This window comes from Mastigoproctus giganteus, chromosome 4 (assembly GCF_048544385.1).
Source record: "Mastigoproctus giganteus isolate SK-2022 chromosome 4, ASM4854438v1, whole genome shotgun sequence".
In the NCBI taxonomy this organism is placed as follows: Eukaryota; Metazoa; Arthropoda; class Arachnida; order Uropygi; family Thelyphonidae; genus Mastigoproctus; species Mastigoproctus giganteus.
In genome coordinates, this window is record NC_143578.1 from 221,651,955 (window position 1) to 221,673,571 (window position 21,617).

Sequence of the window (21,617 nt, forward strand, 5' to 3'; positions counted from 1 at the left end):
CACCCTGGATGCCTTTCTTGTGTTTATCTTCAACAGTTTCTCCTCCACTTTACTCCCAGTTATTTCAAGATTCTGTAGCTTACTGCTAGAGTTGAATACACCTCTGGCATTCCCCTTGCTGAATAACTCCTCATGTGTGAATGTTGATGCAAAATATTCATTTAGTTTGTTAGCTACCTGAGCAGGATCATCAACAGTTGACTCATCAATATCAAGTGGACCAATCTGATTCATCCCCTTCCTTCTAGAGTTTACATAAGTAAAGAACTCTTTGCATCCCTTGCCAAGGATTTCTCGTAATCTGCCTTCGCCTGCCTAACCTCCTTTGTAACTTGGTTGCATATCAACCATAGGCTTCTGTGTCATGTGTTAATTTGTAAGTGTCCCATGCATTTTTCTTCTCTGTCATATGCCTCATTAGTTCATCTGACATCCATTTTGGCCTAAACCTTGAACAATATTTCTTAGTTGGTATGTAAAGCCTGGTAGCTTCCAAGATAAGTTCTTTGAATGCTTCCCATTTTGAATTTGCTGTTGGTAACATCATCAGTTGGTCCCACTGTATAGAATTTAAATACTGTCTCAGTCCATCGTAGTCGCGTTTACAGAAGCAATAACCCTTCTCTTTACCCCTAATGGTAGTTACCTCTTTGAGTAAATCCCACTTCAGCACACTGTGATCACTGCCACCTAGTGGTTCATTTATCTGCAGATTCTTAATGCATGAAGAATCACTGCTGATAATCAAATCAAGAGTATTACTCCCTCTAGTTGCCTCCCGAACATGCTGATGTAGAAAACAATCATCCAATAAATCCACAAAAGCCCTGCTAGTGCGTGAGTAACCAGCCCCCAAATTCCAGTCAATATCTGGGAAATTAAAATCTCCCATTATAAGACTCTCTGATTTACTGGCCCACTCTATTTCCCTGTACAGTTCCTTATTATACTCATCAGAGTCATTAGGCCTATAGCACACTCCTACTCTCAATTTTGATCTCCCAATGCTTATGTCACACCAAACTGACTCAAACTGCACTGTCCAGCGATGTCGACTGGCTTCACTTCCTTGGTTTTTATGTGTTTCTTAACTAATAGCATAACCCCTCCCCCCCTTCCTATCCTGTCTATCCTTTCTGTAGACGTTGTACTCCCCAAATTGCAGGTCTGCATCCCTTATATCTGTGTGACACCACGTCTCTGATATCCCAACAATATCTGCCTTTGATGTTTTGAGCAATACCTCAAATTCATCAAATTTATTTACTAAACTCCTAGCATTGGTGTACACATAAGTATACCTGCACCTGTTTCTATTCTTAGCTACCCTAACACAACCCATGTGTTTACTTGTACCGCAATGGCTCCCAGCAGTCTCTGAAATACCATGCATCTTGTTTTTCAGGCTTCTGCTCATTCTAATAGAAGTAGTGCAAGAATCTCTTTCACGTCTGCCAGTGGCTACTGTCAATTTATGGTCTTTGTCTCCCCCCAAGCTAGCAGTTTTCCGACCCACCTAACACTGCCTCGATAGCATCAGCAAATATTCTTGCACCCTTTCTATTTAAGTGTATCCCATCCCTGTAGAAGCAATCTCTCCTGTTAACAAGTACAGTCCAGGCTGAAAAAAATTCTACCCCTTGAGCCTTGCACAATCTTTCCAGGGCCGAATTGATCGACAAGGCTCTCATCATATACTCCCTCCTATCGTGTCTGGGCACAATTGCAGACACTTTCAAATTCAACCCTAATTCTCGGCTTTTGTTCAGCATGTCCTGTACTTGTTAAGTAATTCTGCGGGTTTTTTGTTCAGCAGTGACCTGTACTTGTTAAGTAATTTCAGGAAAACGTTTGATACTGTTGCACATAAAAGACTGCTGTACAAATTAGAGCAGTGTGGCATTAAGGGCAAGCTGCTGCTAAAGGGATGGCTGAATGGGAGAAGTCAGAGAGTGGCAATCAATGGACATTACTCTTCATGAACTAATGTTATTGGTGGAGTACCCCAGGGTTCGGTGGTATTGGGCCCATTGTTGTTTTCTATATTTTTATCATTGATATTGATGAAGGCATATCATGCTTAATGTCCAAGTTTGAAGATGATACAAAGGTTGGCAGGGTGGTTAATAATAGCAATGACAGTATGCTCTGCAGCAGGATCCAGAGAAGTTAAGCAGATGGGCTGAGAAATGGCAATTGAAGTTTAACATTGATAAATGCAAAGTACTGCATATGTATTAGTAACCCCAGAGTAACATACTAACTGTGTAGTACTATATGCAGGGTAGTGAAAAATGAAAAAGACCTGTGAGTAATTGTGCAGTCAGATATGAAGTTCTCTGAGCAATGTACACAGACTGCTAGGACAGGCCAGCTCATGGATTTTTTGTCAATATACAGGAATTCTGCTCGCAAGGGTAAGGAAGTGATTATCTCAATGTATAAATCAGGTCACATCTTGAGCACAGGTTTGGAGGCCATATTTTAGGAAGGATGTTGAGTTGATGGAAGGAGTACAGAGAAGGGCAACGAGATTGGTGAGTGGAACAAAGGGGTGCTCTTAGAATGGAAGGTTTCAGTTTTGGAAAATTGCAGCATTTGGAGACTAGGCAAATTTGCAGGTGCTTAGTCTCCAAATTCTAAGGGTTTGAATGGATTGAGCAAGCTCAGTGCTGCTTGCTTATTCTTGCTCAGACCACACACGTGAGGGGGACAGAAAATTAAAAATTGAGGAAGGATGGTTGCAGAAAAGATGTAGAGAAGTTTCCTTTACCCAATATGTGCTTGATTGTTAGAACAAAATTCTATTTGTTGTTGTGGAAGTTAGTTTAAATAAATTCAAGGAAGAACTAAACAATCTTTTGGAGGGAAAGAATGAAAGTGAAATGGGAGCCATTGGTTTTTTTTTTGGCTGATGCAGTATAAGCTTGGCTTCTTGCATCATATTCCAATGATAATGCTAAAGGTAGAAGAGTCAGAATCCTCAGAACATGAGATTTTGGTGAGTGTACTTTTCAAATGTCAAGCACAGGTAATTACGTGTAGATACTAGTCACTATATCAGCATCAGTCTTCTGCTGCTAAAATAAACATCGTACATGTAATTGAAAGTCGAAAGAAATAGCAGTATTTTCTTATGGTACTAAGACAGTGAGCATCCTCAAAAAATTCAGAGATAGTTCGTACATTGAGATCAATGGCATACAAGATCACAGAACCACAAGAAAATTAAGGAGGAGGAATAAGTGGAGAAAATGGAAGGGCTGATAGAGCTATTTAGGAAATGCGAGGGGAGAAAAATTTATAGAAGGCATAATTCTCTATTATAAATTATAAATTATTATAAATATTCTTCCACACAATGAAGTGCTAGTGAAGAAAAGAATGTTGCCTCTAATGGCATAAAAATCATTTAGAAGTAGGATAAGCAAATCCATATTGATGAAATGAAATGCAGCAGTGAGACACAGATGTTGTAAAGTATGATCAAAGGCATCCAAAGAAATAAAGGAAGTTTCCAAAAAATATTAATTACAAAGGTACCGCCTTATTTGTGTATGCTACGGAAGTGTATCAGAAGAACTGACTAATTTTTCGGGCAAGAAAGGAAGAAGAGCCTTTTGTAGCAATTTGAAGAAAAGAGAGAACTGCAAATTGAATTTAGCCTGAAGTCTTTCAACAATTGAAAATTCTTAATTTCAGGGAAAGGAAGTAATGGGTATAACTAGAAAACAGTTATGAGACCAGACTGGCATATAGAGCTGTCAACCGTGGTGATGTGTGTGTGTGTGTGTGAGAGAGAGAGAGAGAGAGAGAGAGAGAGAGAGAGAGAGAGAGAGAGAGAGAGAGAGAGAGAGAGAGAGAGAGAGAACAGCATTTGAGATAATCCTTTTTTTTTTTTTTTTTTTTTTTATGAAAACCCCAAACACGAGAGGTACTAGAACCTATAGTACCTAGTACAGTGCTTGGGTTGGAGGTTGAGATGAGGAGAAAAGATATTTGTTGGCATTAGACTTGAACTTCTGTAGACTGTAATTTTCAGGAAATACGTATGAAGGAAGTTTATTCCAGAAAACAGCAGTTGACTGAATAAATGAGGAAACAAAAAGTTGGTTCTGTGAGTTTGAATTTGGACAGTAAATGGATTTTGGCTGGTGGCGGCATGTGTTCGGACTGTTTTGAAAGAGAGAGCAGGAATTATAGAACCCAATTCAGAAGAATAGTGTCCATGGAAGTATCTGTAGAAAGGGCATGCAGCAGAAATAGTATGTCTATGAGACAGTGAGTGGAGAGACTCTGTTAGAGATAAATCATTAATTAACCTAACTGCCCTCTTCTGAATGGAATCTAGAAACCTGAGAGAGGTTTTGGGGGCAACGCCCAAGATGTGGGAACAATATTTGGAAGTAAAGTGATGCCAGGAGCAAAAGAGAAAACCAAGTTTTTTTAGATGCAGAGGAAGCAATATTTGTAATGTGCTTGTGCCAAGTGAGATTAGAAGTCAGGGTAATCCCCAGAAGAGATATATCAACTTGCCTAGAAATCAGAGTGTCACCAAAGATAAGCATATTTTTTTTTTTTTTATGTGAACACCAAACATGAGAGGTATTAGAACCTATAGTACATAGTACCGTGCTTGGGTTGGAGGTTGAGAATATGAAAGAAGATATTTGTTGACATTGGACTTGAACTTCTGTACATTGTAATTTTCAGGAAATACGTATGAAGGAAAGTTGTTCCAGAAAACAGCAGTTGAATGAATAAATGAGGAAGATGAAAAGTTGGTTCTGTGGGTTTGTAGTTGGACAGTAAATGGATGTTGGCTAGTGGCGGCATGTGTTCGGAAAGAGTTTTGAAAGAGAGAGAGCGGGAATTATAGAAGCCAATTCAGAAGAACAGTACCCATGGAAGTATCTGTAGAAGAGACATGCAGCAGAAACAGTACGTCTATGAGAAAGCGAGTGGAGAGACTCTATTAGAGATGAATCATTAATTAATCTAACTGCCCTCGTCTGAATGGAATCAAGAGGCCTGAGAGAGGTTTTGGGGGCACCACCCCAAATGTGGGAACAATATTCCATGGCAGGGCGGATTTGCGATTTATACAGAGTGAGCAGCTGTTTGGAAGAAAAGTAATGCTGAGAGCGAAAGAGAAAACCAAGTTTTTTTAGATGCAGAGGAAGCAATATTTGTAATGTGCTTGTGCCAAGAGAGATTAGAAGTCAGGGTAATCCCCAAAAGAGATATATCATTTTGCCTAGAAATCGGAGTGTCACTAAAGATAAGCATAGGAGCAGAAGAATCCTTTTTGCGAGATATAAGACAAGATTGAGTTTTAGAAGGATTGAAATCAACTAAGTTGTCTTTGCCCCATTGGAGATTTACCTGAAGATCGGTATTTAAGGAATTGGTAGCAAATTTTCGAGAAGTTGAAGTTGATTGAGCAGGACAAGGTTTCTCAAAATGGAAAGTGGAATGCAATGTGCTATCATTGGCAAAACTATGGATAGGATTTCCGGTCAATGGAAGAAGGTCATTAATATACAAGAGGAAAAGAGTGGGGGAAAGAACTGAACCTTGGGGGACACTGGCATTAGTGGAGAAGTTAGAAGACAGAGAGCCATCTACCATCACCCTCAGTGAGCGATCACAGAGAAAACTGGATAACCAATTACTAAAAACAGTTGGTAAACCATAAGATGGAAGCTTGTTTAGAAGACCTTTATGCCAAACATGATCAAAAGCCTTGGAGATGTCAAGAGCAACTACTTGTGTTTCACTGAACTTTTCCATTGAATTAGTCCATAAATGGGTAACATAAGCCAGAATATCACCATTGGATCAACACTGACGGAATCCATACTGGTGATCGTTGATCAGACAGAAGGTTTCTAGGTAGTTTAAGAGTTGGCGGTTAATCGATTTCTCCATTACTTTAGAAAGAGTAGAAGTAATTGCAATGGGACGATAATTGGATGGGAGGGATTTGTCACCCATTTTAGGAACTGGCTGGATATGAGCAAATTTCCAAGCAGAAGCAAAAACACCTTTGGAATAAGAAAGTGAAAAAAGGTGGTGGCAAAGAATAGGAGTAAGTTCAGGAGCATAGGTTTTGAGAACAAGTGGAGAAATACCATCAGGGCCTGGAGCTTTCTTAGCATCAAGATTCATCAAAATCCTTCTGATATCCTTTTGACGGAAGACCACAGGAGGCATTGAATGGAGCATGTTGGGAATGGTGGGAGGTGTTTTACCAAGATCATTAATACATGAGCTGGAATAAAAATGGGTTGTGAGCAGGTCAGCTTTATCCTTGGCTGAAGTGACAACAGAACCATCTGGTTTGGAAAGAGGTGGGAGCAGAGATGGGCAAAAGTTGCGGCCAATAGCTTTGGCAAGAGACCAGAATGCTCGGCTACCATTAGGGCAAGAAGCAAGTTTTCTACTCTTAGCCTGTTCAAACTCTAGTTTAGACTGATTAATAACTGCTTTACAATTGTTGTGAGCTTTGGTGTAGGCAGAAAATGAAACTGAAGAATTAGAAACAAGCCAATTACGATATGCAACATTCTTCTCTTGAACAGCCTTAGTACATTTATTGGAAAACCAAGGAGGACGAGATTTTCAAGTGGAGTGTGGGATAAAGGATTCCATTCCTGCAAGAATAATTTCACTGACACGATCTGAGCAAACGTTGACATCAGAAGTTTTGCAACAGTAATCCGACCAAGGAAAAGAAGAAAAGAAGTCTCGCAGGTCATCCCATTTTGCATTCTTGTAATGCCAAGCAACACAAGGTTGGGAATAGCCATGAGAAAAAGGTTCCATTGGAGAAGAGACAATCACCAAGTTGTGATCTGAAGTGCCTAAAGGACTTCTCACTTCGACCATGTACTTAGAAGGGTTGTTTCTGAGAAAAAGCCGACCGGGCTAGCCGAGTGGGTAAAGTACCTGCCCGGCAACCCAAAGGTCGCGAGTTCGATTCCCGCCTCGGGCTTGGATCAAAGTACTGCAAAAACCTTGGGAGGTGCAATATGGCCACACAAGCCGATGCGCCAACAACTATCAAAATCAAATCAAATCAAATCTGTGAGAAAAAGATCAAGCGTATTGGATGTATGATTAAGATTGTCCGGTATTCTTGTAGGTAAATGAACAATCTGTGCTAGGTCATTAGTAATTGCAAAAGCCTCAGCATCCCGACCTGCTGGGTTGGTGTGACTAGAAAACGGAAGCCAGCTGGAGTTGTGAACATTAAAATCAGCAAGCAAAATTACCTCACTGTTAGGAAAGTTGGACTGGATAAAGTCAAGTTGCAAAGAGAGGAAGTCAAAGAGCTCCAAGTGATTAGTGGAGTTGGGCTTGATGAATTTGACAGAATGATGTAGAGAGAATTTAAGCCAGAGAAGATCAAAAAGAGGATATTCCAGATTACTAAGTACAGGGAATATTGGAACAAACATAAGCACAACTACCACCTTTGAGGTGAAAGGAATCGTACAGCGAATAATTTGGGCAACTGAGATGAGCAGTAGTTGAATCGACCAATAACTGAGCTTCTGTCGAAAAAAGTACATGGGGTTTGGCAGGCTGCAAATGGAAATGGACATTGTTGAGATTAGAATTGAGACCACATATATTTATGAAATGAATTAGGATGTGTTTGGGAGGTTTAGATATTTTCACACATAAGCTTGCTTTATTAGTTTGAAAATTCATGGCTTATTTAATAGTGAGAAAAAGTGTGGGGGGGGTATGCTGTATGAAGTAATGCACTTTTTGGATATGGTGTACACACGGCAAGAATATACCCAGATCCTTTACATAATGTGGTCTCGAAAATGCTCCACGGACTCCCTCCAGTCACTATCTGGCAGAGTAGAGGTAGCAAGATTATACACTAGCTGATCTTGAAGCCTCCTAAAAAGTGATCAATAGGTTCGTTCCGGTGTACTAACTAACGGCTAGCCTGCAAACACCATTTTAGATACCTTTGAAATGTAATGAATTTTGGATCTCGCCATGATGTCCAGCATAACCTCAAAACTCATCAGTCATTCTGCATGATGGAAGAGATGGTGAAGAGTTCACCAGAACTTAGCTCTGGAGACTAAACATGGGTTCCACCACTTCAAGCCTCCCATAAGCAAAGTGGTGGTATTGCATGGTTGATGAGAGTCATCTACCACCTAGTATTGCCTGGTAACACAGAGGGGTGGCATTCCTCCATGTAGTGTGGGCACCACATCTTGACCCCTGCTTACGTTGGTTCACACCTGGGTGGTCACCCACAATGTGCTTGTGCATAGGGGTTATACCCAGGATTACTAACAATCCTATCATCGTGAAGGTGCAAGCAAAGGATTTGGCTGTCACAGACCATCCGGACTTCACCAAAATTGAGTCCACTTGACTTGAGTGTCACCTGAATATCAGTTCCATCAGATTTTCGACTCCCAGGGACACCTCCGTAGCCAGGTGAGCAGGAGCAGCCATGCGTAGCACACGCTTCTTGATTACACAGGGGTTCGAGCCCGTGACCACCAAATACGGATGATGCAGAATGACCACCTCATATCCCTGGAGCAATATGGCCTCAGTTGCTAATGCTCTTAAAAACCAAATGACAACAACAACGTTACCTGTATCAACTCCCAGGTAGCAAGTACAGCCTGTCTGGCATATCTGGGAGAATGTCTGTGACAATCTCAAGGACCAATGCCAGTGCAATTCCTCGAGGGAAGAAATTTTTCGATACTCTGTTTCTTGAGAAACTACAAAAGTAGACTAGCAAAGAGAGTAGTTACTGACATATGCTATTTACAAATTCTACAGTCAACATACAGTCTCTACAGACAGTATGTATATATTAATTTTTTAATGAATCAAATAATAGGTACTGGGTCTGAATGATACTTAAGTAAAATTGTAAAATAGAAATAAAATGTTTGTAGTTTGCAATTTAGGTGTTATTAAATAACAAGACTGCAAGCACAGTCACTATACATCAAGTGACACCTGTAAAACAAAGGCATAGCAGTTGATCCTGAACCTTTTCCTAGTTGTCTGCTAAGTCATTTTCAAACATGTTCATTCACTTTTCAGTGAGAACATTTTGCAGTAAAAATGACAAACAAAAGAAATGAACAATAAACCAACCTCAAAATTTTAACAAAACTACAGAAAACACCAAACTGAAAGTTATGGGTTGTTAGATCAAGTTTATGGGGAAGATATTAAGTCAACTGCTCAGATGTGTGAATGACATAAAAAGATTTTTAGAAGGAAGAGAGAGAGAGAATGTGGAAGACAAAGCACAACTAGGCCATCTGATATCCATTAAAACTGATGAAAATTTGGACCGGGTAAGGACATTGATTAGAAGTAATCACCATTTAAGCATAGAAAGGTTGCATCAGAAACTATATATAGACAAAAACAATTAAACAAATATTAACTGAAAATTCAGGCATGAGAAACGCATGTGTCAAGATGGTCAGAAAAAAATTTAATGAAAGAAGATCAATGGATGAGAAGACTCCAACCAAGTTTGTAAAGTTCTTGAAGGAAAAAAAAAAATCGAAGATCCAGACTTTCTGAGTAGTGTAATGGGTACTGTAATCACTCGTAGTGAAAGTTGGCTGTTCCAGTAAGACCCAGAAACTAAAAGATACTCTATGCAATGGAAGACAAAACAATCTCCCAGACCAAAAAAAAAAGCAAGAATGTCAAAATCAAATATGAAAACCATACTTCTTGTTTTCTTTGATTTTAAACAAATTATTATAGTTGAATACGTCCCATCATATCACACTGTCAACCAAACATTTAAAGTTATGACAAGGCTGTATGAAAATATTCAAAGAAAGAGACCTAAATTGTGGAAGGATGGTTGAATGCCACTCCAGGACACATGTTCTCTGTTCACCAGTTTCTGGCCAAAAAACAAATTAGCATTAGCATTAGCATTAGTAGAGCCATATGATGCAAGAAAGCAAGCTTATTCAGCATCAGCCAAAAAAAAAAAAAAAAACACACCCACTCCCATTTCACCCCTCCGTTCGTTCGAAATACCTGTCCAGTTGAGCTTTAAATTTGTTTAGGCTATCAACTTCAACAACAAGTGATGGAAGTCGGTTCCACCAACCAACCACCCGCTGGCCAAAGGCAAATTTCCGCACATCTATCGGACATCCGTCCTTCCTCAATTTGAATTTATGCCCTCTGAGGTGATTATTCTGAGCAAGATGAAGAATCCCATTGGCATTGAGGATGCTCAAACCATTCAAAGCCTTATACACCTCTATCAGATTACCTCGCTGGTGCCTAGTCTCCAGACTCTGTAATTTCCAAAACTTAAGCCTTTCTTCGTAAGAGCAACCCTTTGTTCCATTCACTAATCTTGTTGCCCTTCTCTATACTTGTTCCAGCAGCTCTACATTCTTCTTGAAATGAAGCCTCCAGACTTATATACAGTACTCAAGGATGTGGCCTGACCATTGCCTTATACAAGGGAATAATCACCTCCTTATCCCTTCTAGAAAAATTCCTGTATATCATTGACAAGACACCATGAGCTACTCTTGCAGCCTGTCTGCAATGCTCAGAAAACTTCATATCTGCCTGCACAATTACCCCCAGGTCCTTTTCATTCTCTACCACTGTCAGAGTAGTACCACAGAGTTGATACGTTGATCTGGGGTTACTGTTTCCCATATGTAGTACTTTACATTTGTCAATGTTAAACTTCATTTGCCACCTCTCAGCCCATCTGTTCAACCTTTCCAGATCCTGTTGCAGCAGCATAGCGTCAGTAGTGTCCTTAACGACCCTGCCAACCTTTGTATCATCTGCAAACTTGGACATTAAACTTGATATCCCATCATCAATATCATTCATAAACACCGAAAACAACAACGGACCCAACACTGAACCCTGAGGAACTCCACTAATAACATTAGTCCACGTTGAGCAGTGTCCATTGATTACCACTCTCTGTCTTCTGCCACTCAACCATCCCCTTATCCATAGCAGCAATTTGCCTCCAATGCCACACTGCTCCAATTTGTGCAGCAGTCTTCCATGTGCAACAGTATCAAAAGCCTTTCTAAGATCCAAATATATAATATCAAAGTTATTCCCTGCATCCAGTTCTTTTGTGACTACATCATAGTATCCAATCAAATTGGTCAGGCAAGACCTGCCCTTAACAAAAGCATGCTGCGTCTGAGCTATAACTGAATTCTTGTCTAGATGATCCTGCAGTGCTTCTTTAACCAGTACCTCCATTAATTTACCTGGAACAGAATTTCAACTAACAGGTCTATAATTACTTGTGTCAGCCTTTGACCCTCCTTTGTGAATTGGGGTTACATTTGCACATCTCCAGTCTATGGGTACCTCCCCTGAGTCCAAAGAAGCTCTCATAATTATGGCTAGGGGTTTGCTTACTTCCTTTGCTGCCTCCTTTAATATAACTGGATAGATCCCATCCACCCCAGGTGCCTTTTTTATGTTTATCCTCAACAATCTCTCCTCCACTTTCCTCTCAGTTATTACAAAATCATCCAGCTCACTGCCAAAGTTTACTTTACCTACATCATTCTCCTTCCTGAATAACTCCTCATGCATGAATGTAGATGCAAAATACTCGTTTAGATTGTTAGCCACCTGAGCAGGATCCTCAACTGTTGAACCATCAATATCCAGTGGACCAATCTGATTCATCCCTTTCCTTCTTGAGTTTAAATATGTAAAGAACTCTTTTCTGTTTTTCTTTGCATCCTTTGCCAAGGATTTTTCGTAGTCTGCCTTTGCCTGCCTAATCTCCTTTGTGACTTGGTTACAGACCAACTTATATCTATCATAGGCTTCCATGTCACCCATTAATTTGTATGTATCCCATGCATTTTTCTTCTCTGCCACATGTTTCATTAGTTCATCTGACAACCATTTAGGCCTAAACCTCGAACAATATTTCTTAGTTGGTATGTAAAGCCTGGTAGCCTCCAAGATTAGTTCCTTGAATGCTTCCCATTTTGAGTTTGCTGTTGGTAACATCATCAGTTGGTCCCACTGTATAGAATTTAAATACTGTCTCAGACCATCATAGTCGCCTTTACGAAAACAAAAACCCTTCCCTTTACCTCTGATGGTAGTTACCTCCTTGAGCAAATCCCACTTCAACACACTGTGATCACTGCCACCTAGTGGTTCATTTATCTGCAGATTCTTAATGCATGAAGAATCACTACTGATAATCAGATCAAGAGTATTGCTCCCTCTTGTTGCCTCACGAACATGCTGATGTAGAAAACAATCATCCAATAAATCCACAAAAGCCTTGCTAGTGTGCGAGTGACCAACCCACAAATTCCAGTCAATATCTGGGAAATTAAAATCCCCCATTATAAGACTCTCTGATTTACTGGCCCACTCTATTTCCCTGTACAATGTCTTATTATACTCATCAGAGTCATTAGGCCTATAGCACACTCCTACTCTCAATTTTGATTTCCCTATGCTTATGTCACACCAAACTGACTCGACACTGCCCTGTCCATCGATGTCGACTGGCTTCACTTCCTTGGACTTTATGTGTTTCTTAACTAATAGCATAACCCCTCCTCCCCTCCTGTCCTGTCTATCCTTTCTATACACATTGCATTCCCCCAAATTCCAGTTCCGCATTACTTATATCTGTGTGACACCAAGTCTCTGATATCCCAACAATATCTGCCTTTGATGTTTTGAGCAATACCTCAAATTCATCAAATTTATTTACCAAACTCCTAGCATTGGTGTACACGCAGGTATACATGCACCTGTTTCCATTCTTAGCTACCCTAACACAACCCATGTGTTTACTTGTACCGCAATGACTCCCAGCAGTCTCTGAAATACCCTGCATCTTGTTTTTCAGGCTTCTCCTCATTTCAATAGAAGCAGTGCAAGAATCACTTCCACCTCTGCCAGTGGCTACTGTTAATCTATTAGTCCTTGTATCTCCCCCAACTAGCAGTTTTCCGACCCACCTAACACTGCCTCGACAGCATCAGCAAAAATTCTTGCACCCTTTCTATTTACGTGTATCCCATCCCTGTAGAAGCAATCTCTCCTGTTAATAAGTACAGTCCAGGCTGAAAAAAATTCTACCCCTTGGGCCTTGCACAATCCCTCCAGGGCCGAATTGATCGACAAGGCTCTCATCATATACTCCCTCCTATCATGTCTGGGCAGAATTGCAGACACTTTCAAATTCAACCCTAATTCACGGCTTTTTTTCAACAGTGACCTGTACTTGCTAAGTAATTCCGCTGGTCTTCTACTCTTAATGTCAATAGTGCCAACGTGTACAGCTATATCACCTTTTTAAAAGATGATATCCGCTCTACAACGTCATCAACCTTTGCCCCTGGCAGACATACCCTGGTCCTATTCCACCTATGATTTTTACAAAGCATGTTCCCCGTTTCCCTGACAATAGAGTCACCAACAACTACTAGTTCCTGTGGGACCAGCGCATTCTGCCTAGGGGGCTGCCTCTGTGTTGCCTGATGACCAAGTGCAAGCTCTGGCGTTGATGTGGGCAGCTGAGAGCTTGATGGGCCCCTCAATTTATTTCCTTCGAGGGCATCCTCCCTGTCCTTCAAGCTCTCATAAAGGCCCATAACAACGCTGAGTTGTCGCCTGATTTCCTTGCACTCCTTACATCGTGCACACACAAAGACATCCCCCTTGGCATTATCATGTCCCGTACCCGACTGCTCCACAAACATCAAGCAAACAGTGCATTTTAAAAGACTGTGATTCAGAGGGCAATGCCCCCCCTAAGTTCTCCCCTGAACCCCAGCACTCCCATTAGCTTGAGCCTTTTGCTTTGCTGCTCTGGTCAGAGTCATGATTCAGATTTAATTCAATAAAATTTCAAAACCAAAATTAAATCCTTAAGTTATATACCAAAACAGTTATGTTATATTTTTTTTTTCGGTATCTAGTGTTTTCTACGAGTTCCCTTTATACAACTTCCGTATCACGTGTACCACTATAGTTATGTATTAATTATTTGTTACGATTAAGTCGTTATATATATATATATATAGAGTTAAAAATACAATTTAATTGACAATAAAGTTTATCAAGATTAATAGATTTACTGATTAATTGACAATATTATATTATGCACTATACTACACTAAGCTTATGCTATCGTGTAAAAATGACGGGAATTCTCGAACGGTACTTCTACGGACTCGTAAGTATTGATTAGCTTCCAAATCTCGCTATCTCAATTTAGAATAAACTAAGGATCCTGACTAGGTCTATAATCTACTTATAGAAGATAATTTTGATATAACAATTGGTTAATAAATCGACTAAATTTGGTTAAAAAAAAAGACCTCTCGTTCAATTTGTAACACGTGGATTTGATACCGTTACCGATACTAAGTAATACCTACAAAATCTCTGTCTAAGTTAAACTTTAAACTAAGTATCGTAACTAGGAATATAAAGCTACTCTAGAAAATAGGTTAATATGACAATTTAAGCTAATAAATCAGAAAATAAATCAGGAAAAACTTCTCTGTTCCAAGAGCTTCAAGGAGCTTCGTCCGCACAGGCTGAGAAAAGAATAGGTTTTGATATAACATCCCTGTGAACATGCATCCAACTCTCCAAACCTAGCCCATTGTGATATTTCTCTTCCCTAAACTGCAATGTGTAGTTAAGTGAATCTATTTTCAGTCCATTGAAGACATTCAGAAAAAAAATGACCGAAATGTTAAAAGGACTTACAGAAGGTGACTACCAGAAATGTTTCCATCCTTGGAAGAAATGTATGGAACAATGTGTGCAAGTCAAGGCAATTATTTTGAAGGGGATAACTTGAAAGGTAAGACATATTTCATTTTATCTATTTTATCGCAACAGTCTTATTATTTAATAGCCACGTGTTGTATGTGTTATGTTGAAGTTAAGTATTACGTAAATACTTAACTTCAACAAGAATGTAAAGAAGGATGTAAATATTAGAGAAGAATGTAAACACTTAACTTCGACTAGTTAAATAATTACATTCTTCTCAAGTTTGACTATAAATTAGTTTCATTAATAAGTGTGCAATGGTTCACCTCCTTTTATTGATTTCAGTTTTCCTATTTGACAGTTCACATATAAATCACAATAAACTTAACAACAATAAACTAAGGGATATGCACTTAAATTAGGAAAGAATAGTTCAGAGTTGATATAAGCAAATTCTTTTTTAGTTAAATGATTATTAACTTTTGGAATAAATTACCCCAGAACTAGAGAGCTTAAAATTATAGTATCATAAACTGGATGGAACATCAGTTTCAGTTTTTTAAAGACTGAAACTGAATAAGTCTGGCTTTCTTCCATCTATTTGGCATAGTTAATATTAATTCTAATATCAACTGCAAAATTATGACCAAAGTGGGTGATGAGCAAAAAAATATCCTAAACAACAAAAACCTTCCATATTAAAAAAAAAAAAAGAAATGCATGTGTATCCATATGCACACAAGATGTTTTATGTGAAAACATCCTTGGCTTGGAAGAGGTTAACGAAATCCATTTGTAGAATAGTATGATGTGCCAATAAAGAACTATTATTATGGTTCTTCTGTGGCATCATACATCCTTAGTATGACTGCAATGTGTATTGTTGAGGTCAAATTTTTGACCACAGCAATACATATCCACCTCAGGTGCCACTTAAGTGTTTTCACATAAAAAGGTAACAATGGTGTGAAAGCTAATGATGTAACGGTTTTTTGGGAAGCACTACCCACCTTTCGATGCTCTCTCATGCTTCCAACTTTATAAATTTGTTGTGGCGTATCTTTTAACTGGTATGATACTCTGTCCACTTCATCACAGTACAAATCAGACTCAATCTTCACCAGAATTCTTCCTTTACATGCAGCCAGAAGGTGTTCCTTAGTGGAGAAATACATCACTTAAAAAAATACAGTAAAACTGACATGGAATAAAAAACAGTTGATTCACTTGTTCAATTAAATAAGATTATTTCTTTGATAAATTTAAAATTATTTAAATGGGAATAGTATTTGTGTGAATAGCTTTTATTTTCACAATTTATCAAGACAAGAGGATGCAATAATCAAAAAGTTTAAAAAATGCATGAAATATATGCAAATAAATATAAATTATTAAATTTATTTTTCAAAAACAAGTAAACTCACAGTATCATTGCAAATCCAGTTTATCCAATGTGGTTTATTCTCCAAGACAATGAAACCAATGGGTGTCAGTCCAGTTTCATTTATGGCAAAGAAAAATAAAGTACAATCTGTACTCTAGAGAGAGAGAGAGAGAGAGAGAGAGAGAGAGAGAGAGAAAAACATCTTAAACAATATTCACAGAACTAATATAGGCAAAATTTAACTGTGATTAACATTAAATAATGACAAAAAAGAATATCTGTACATACTCCTGAAGTTAAAACAGTTCCAGAAGAATTAATTCCCAAACAGTTGATGCTTGCCAGGTGAGGTTTACAGGCTTGCTTCAGGAGAAGTTTGCGGTCACTATTTTCTGGTTCACCAATAGAGGCTAACACTAACCATCTTAAAACACCATCATCAAATCCCACAAATATTGAAGCACTATCAGAATCAACCTACAGTAAATTTAATTAACTCGTTTAATTGAAACACTTTACAAAATGAAAGCAATGATAACATAAATTATGTTTAAAATTATTTATTTAAAAATAATGAAGTGGTGAATGAAAAATAATTTTATTTGTATTAAAATAATGCAAAACTACTAATGATATAATTTAATTTTTGATGTTTTTTTAAGAAATCCCCAAACACGAGAGGTATTAGAACTTAGTACTGTGGATGGGCTGAAGGTAAAGAATATGAAAGAAGATACTCGTTGATATTTAAGAACTTGAACTTCTGTAGATTGCAATTTTCAGGAAATACAAAGGAAGGTTGTTCCATAAAATGGAAGTCAAATGAACAAATGAGGAAGAAGAAAAGCAGGTTCTGTGAGTTTGAAGTAGTAGAATGCTGACTAGTTGTAGCAAATGTTCGGACTGCTTTGGAAGAGAGAGTGGGAATTATAGAAGCCAATTCAGAAGAACAGTGCCCATGGAAGTATCTACAGGGTGTCTCAAAAATATTGGTACAAACGTTTAGGGGAGGTAGGTAACATCTAAAGGAATGTGAATCGCATAGGAACCGATAAGCAGAAACATCACGGGAAAGTAATAGCAGAGGCACAAGAAGCAGAAATGACATAAGACAGTAATTAGTGGCAAACATTTATTTGACATAATATTAACAATGGAGTACGAGATGGATGCATTTCATGATGTTATAACAGATGCTTGAAGGTTCCACCATGAGACGCGATGCATGCGTAACACCAATGCAGCATGGATTGATTGGCGGACACGGTCGAACACACCTGGAGTTTCTTTGATAGTAGCAGCAGCGCAGACGAGTCTCGCCACGAGATCCATTTCCGTCTCCACAGGTGATTCATACACGATAGATCTGAGGGCCCCCCACAGACAGAAATCAAGGCTCGATAAATCAGATGAGCGTGGGGGCCAAGCAACGGGTCCATCATGGCCAATCCATCGACGCCCAAAATGCCTGTTCAAATGGTCACGAACACACCTTCCATAATGGGCAGGCACCCCGTCATGTTGAAACCAAATGTTGCATCTCACATTTGCTGGAACATCATCAAGTAACCCCGGTAGAACTTGTTCAAGAAAGATCCGATATTTGGCGGAGTTCATGCGGGATGGTAACAGGTATGGGCCGACTAAGCAGTCACCCAACCATACCTGCCCACACATTTATTGCGAAGCGATGTCGTGCCGCATGGGGGCGCACACCATGTGGGTTGTCGTGAGCCCACATATGAGCATTGTGCTGATTGAATAAAGCCTTCATGAGTGAAATAAGCCTAATCTGTGAACAAAACATAGGCTGGAAAATTCAAGTCTTGTTGAACACTTTCTTGGAGAAACCACTGCGCAAAAGCCACACGTGCAGGATGATCTTGGGGGAGCAGTAACTGAACCCTTTGGAGATGAAAGGGGTGTAAGGAATCGTTGTACCAGACACGCTGTACACTGCAATGAGACATCCTAAGGCAGAGGCAACGGCACATGTGCTGGTAGTAGGATTATTCTGGACGGCATTCAACACACTTTTTTCTATGGCGGGAGTTCGCGTCGAATGTGGTCTGCCCACACTACTCCTGTTACCTCTAAATGACCCATAATCACACAAATTTTGATGCACATGTGCAAACAAACGGTGATCCGGTACATGTCTGTCTGGGAAGCGTTCTCGATAAATTTGTTGAGCGGCTCGTCCATTGCCCTCTGCTAATCCATACACTAGGTGCATGTCTGTCAGCTCACAGTTCGTATATCGATGCAAGCTCTTGATTTACGGTGACGTTTCCGGTTATGGGTTCCTATGATACGATTCACATTCCTTTAGATGTTAGCTACCTCCCCTAAACGTTTGTACCAATATTTTTGAGACACCCTGTATAGAAAAGGTATGCAGCAGAAACAAAACATCTATGAGACAGACAATGGAGAAACTGTTATAGATGAGTCATTAATTAACCTAACTGCCCTTGTTTGAATGGAATCTAGAAGCCTGAGAAAGGTTTTTGGGGCATCGGCTCAGATGTGGGAACAATATTCCACATTAGGGTGGATTTGTGATTTGTACAGAGTGAACAGCTGTTATGAAGAAAAATAATGCCGGGAGCAAAACAGAAAACCCAGTTTTTAGATGCAGAGGAAGCAATATTTGAAATGTACTCATGCCAAGAGAGATTAGAAGATAGGGTAATCCCAAATAGAGATATATGATCTTGTCCAGAGATCAGAGTGTCGTAGAACATAAGCACAGGAGCAGAAGAATCATTTTTGCTAGATATAAGACAGGACTGAGTTTTATAAGAATTGAAATCAACTGAGTTATCTTTGCTCCAATGGAGAATTACTGTGATATCAGTATTTAAGGAATTGGTAGTGTAAATTCGAGAAGTTGAAGCTGATTGAGCAGGGCAAGGTTTTTCAAATTGCAAGGTGGAATGCAATGTGCTATCATCAGTAAAACTATGGATAGGATTTCTGGTCAATGACAGAAGGTCATTAATATACAAGAGAAAACGAGTGGGAAAAAGAACTGAACCTTGGGAAACATCATTATTAGTGAAGAAGTTGGAAAACAGAGAGCCATCTACCTCCCATCACCCACAGTGAGCAGTCAGAGAGGAAAACTACTACTACTCAAATGAATGAAGGCAAAATTTTAACTGTTATAAATAATTCTAGAATGGAAAGAATTAAAATTACAGGAAAAGAGATTTAGACTATAGGAAATTCTTCTTTAGCAAGCTCTAATTACTAGAATATGTTATCTTTTGGCTTATAGCTTTCAAAAATTCAAAGGTCAGCTGGATAGATACCTACATGATGAGGATTTATTTTTTATTATTTATTTTCATATATTTTTAAACTTTATTTAGTGATTTATTTTATTATTATTATTATTATTTTTATGGCTACTGCAGCCAAAGCCTATTGCTGCCTTGCATTATACAGCTATATACTATACATACTAATACTAATCCTCAATGGGGACATTTGATCTTGTCAAAACATTTGTGTGTCATTGAAGAGCTGGAAGCAGGAGACTTTTTTGGGAGATATAAGAGAGTACTGAGTTTTAGAATTGAAGTTAACAAAGTTTTGCACCATTGGAGAATTACCTGGAAATTGGTATTTAATGAACTGGTGGTGGATATTCAAGAAATTAAAACTGCTTATGCATTGTAGGTTTCTCAAACTAGAAGTTAGAAGCTGGTATGCTATCATCAGCAAAAAAAAAGAGTGAAGGAGAGTACATCCTTGAGAAACAGTGGGCATTAGATGACAAATTAGAGGATAGGTGACCATTTATGTGAAGTGAATTGTCACAGAGAAAACTGGCTACTCAACTGCAACATGCAGATGTTGCAGTTGAGTAGCCTCAGCATCTCGACCGACCCAGCTGGTCGAGATGCTGAGGCTTTTGCAATTATTAATGACCTTGCCCAGATTTTTCAATTGCCTACAAGAATACCAGACAATCATGCCTAACCATACAGTCAACACGCTTGATCTTTTTCTCACAAACAACCCTTCTAAGTACGCGGTCGAAGTGAGTGGTCCATTAGGCACCTCAGATCACAACTTGGTGATTGTTTCTTGTCCAATGGAGCCTTTATCCCATGGCTATTCCCACCCTCATGCTGTTTGGCATTACAAGAATGCAAAATGGGATGACCTGCGAGATTTCTTTTCTTCTTTCCTTGGTCAGATTACTGTTTCCAGATTTCTGATGTCAACGTTTGCTCAGATCATGTCAGTGAAATTATTCTTGTAGGAATAGAATCCTTTATTCAACACTTCACGTTAAAATCTCATCCTTTATCTAAACCATGGTTTTCCAATAAATATGCTAAGGCTGTTCAAGAGAAGAACGTTGCATATTGTAATTGGCTTCTTTCCAATTTTTCATTTTCAATTTCTGCCTACACCAAAGCTCACAACAATTCTAAAGCAGTTATTAATCAGTTCAAACTAGATTTTGAACAGGCTAAGAGTAGAAAATCTGCTTCTTGCCCTAATGGTAGCAGAGCATTCTGTTCTCTTGCCAAAGCTAATGGCAGCAACTTTTGCCCATCTTTCCTTCCACCTCTGTCAAAACCAGATGGTTCTGTTTTCACTTCAGCCAAGGATAAAGCTGACCTGCTAGCATCCCATTTTTCTTCCAATTCATGTATTAATGATCTTGGTATAAAACCTCCCACCATTCCCAACACACTCCATTCAATGCTTCCTGTGGTCTTCCTTGAAACGATGTCAGAAGGATTTTCACAGATCTTGATCCAAAAAAGCTCCAGGTCCTGTGGTATTTCTCCACTTGTTCTCATAACCATGTTCTCCTGAACTTACTCCTGGTCTTTGCCGCCTTTTTTCACTTTTTTTATTCCTTCTGCTTGGAAATTAGCATTAGCATTGGCATTAGCATTAGTAGAGGCATTTGATGCAAGAAAGCAAGTTATGCAGCATCAGCTAAAAAAAAAAAAAATAATAATAATAAATAAATAAATAAAAATAACCACTTCCACTTCACCCTTCTGTTCGTTCAAAATACCTGTCCAGCTGAGCCATAAACTTATTTAGGCTATCAACTTCCACGACAAGGGATGGAAGTCTGTTCTACCAACCAACCACCCACTGGCTAAAGGCAAATTTCCTCACATCTATCCTACATCTGTCTTTCCCCAATTTGAATTTTTGCCCTCTCAGGTGATTATTCTGAGCAAGAGGAAGAATCCCATCAGCATTGAGCATGCTCAAACCATTCAAGGCTTTATACACCTCTATCAGATCACCTCGCTGGTGCCTAGTCTCCAGACACTGTAATTTGCAAAACATAAGCCGTTCTTCGTAAGAACACCCCTTTGTTCCATTCACTAATCTTGTTGCCCTTCTCTGTACTCGTTCCAGCATCTGTACATCCTTCTTGAAA

General features: G+C 39.1%; 1 protein-coding gene across 1 annotated transcript in view; it reads right to left on the reverse strand.

Annotated features, from left to right (window-relative positions):
* Positions 1 to 21,617, reverse strand: part of LOC150087426 (cilia- and flagella-associated protein 44) — a 577,933-nt gene that overhangs the window by 364,723 nt on the left and 191,593 nt on the right. The window contains exons 10-12 of the mRNA XM_090372063.1: positions 16,478 to 16,666; positions 16,230 to 16,343; positions 15,816 to 15,962 (exon numbers count right to left, since the gene is read on the reverse strand). Of these exons, the coding sequence (XP_090228189.1) occupies positions 15,816 to 15,962; positions 16,230 to 16,343; positions 16,478 to 16,666 (450 nt within the window). The remainder of the gene's footprint in view (positions 1 to 15,815; positions 15,963 to 16,229; positions 16,344 to 16,477; positions 16,667 to 21,617) is intronic.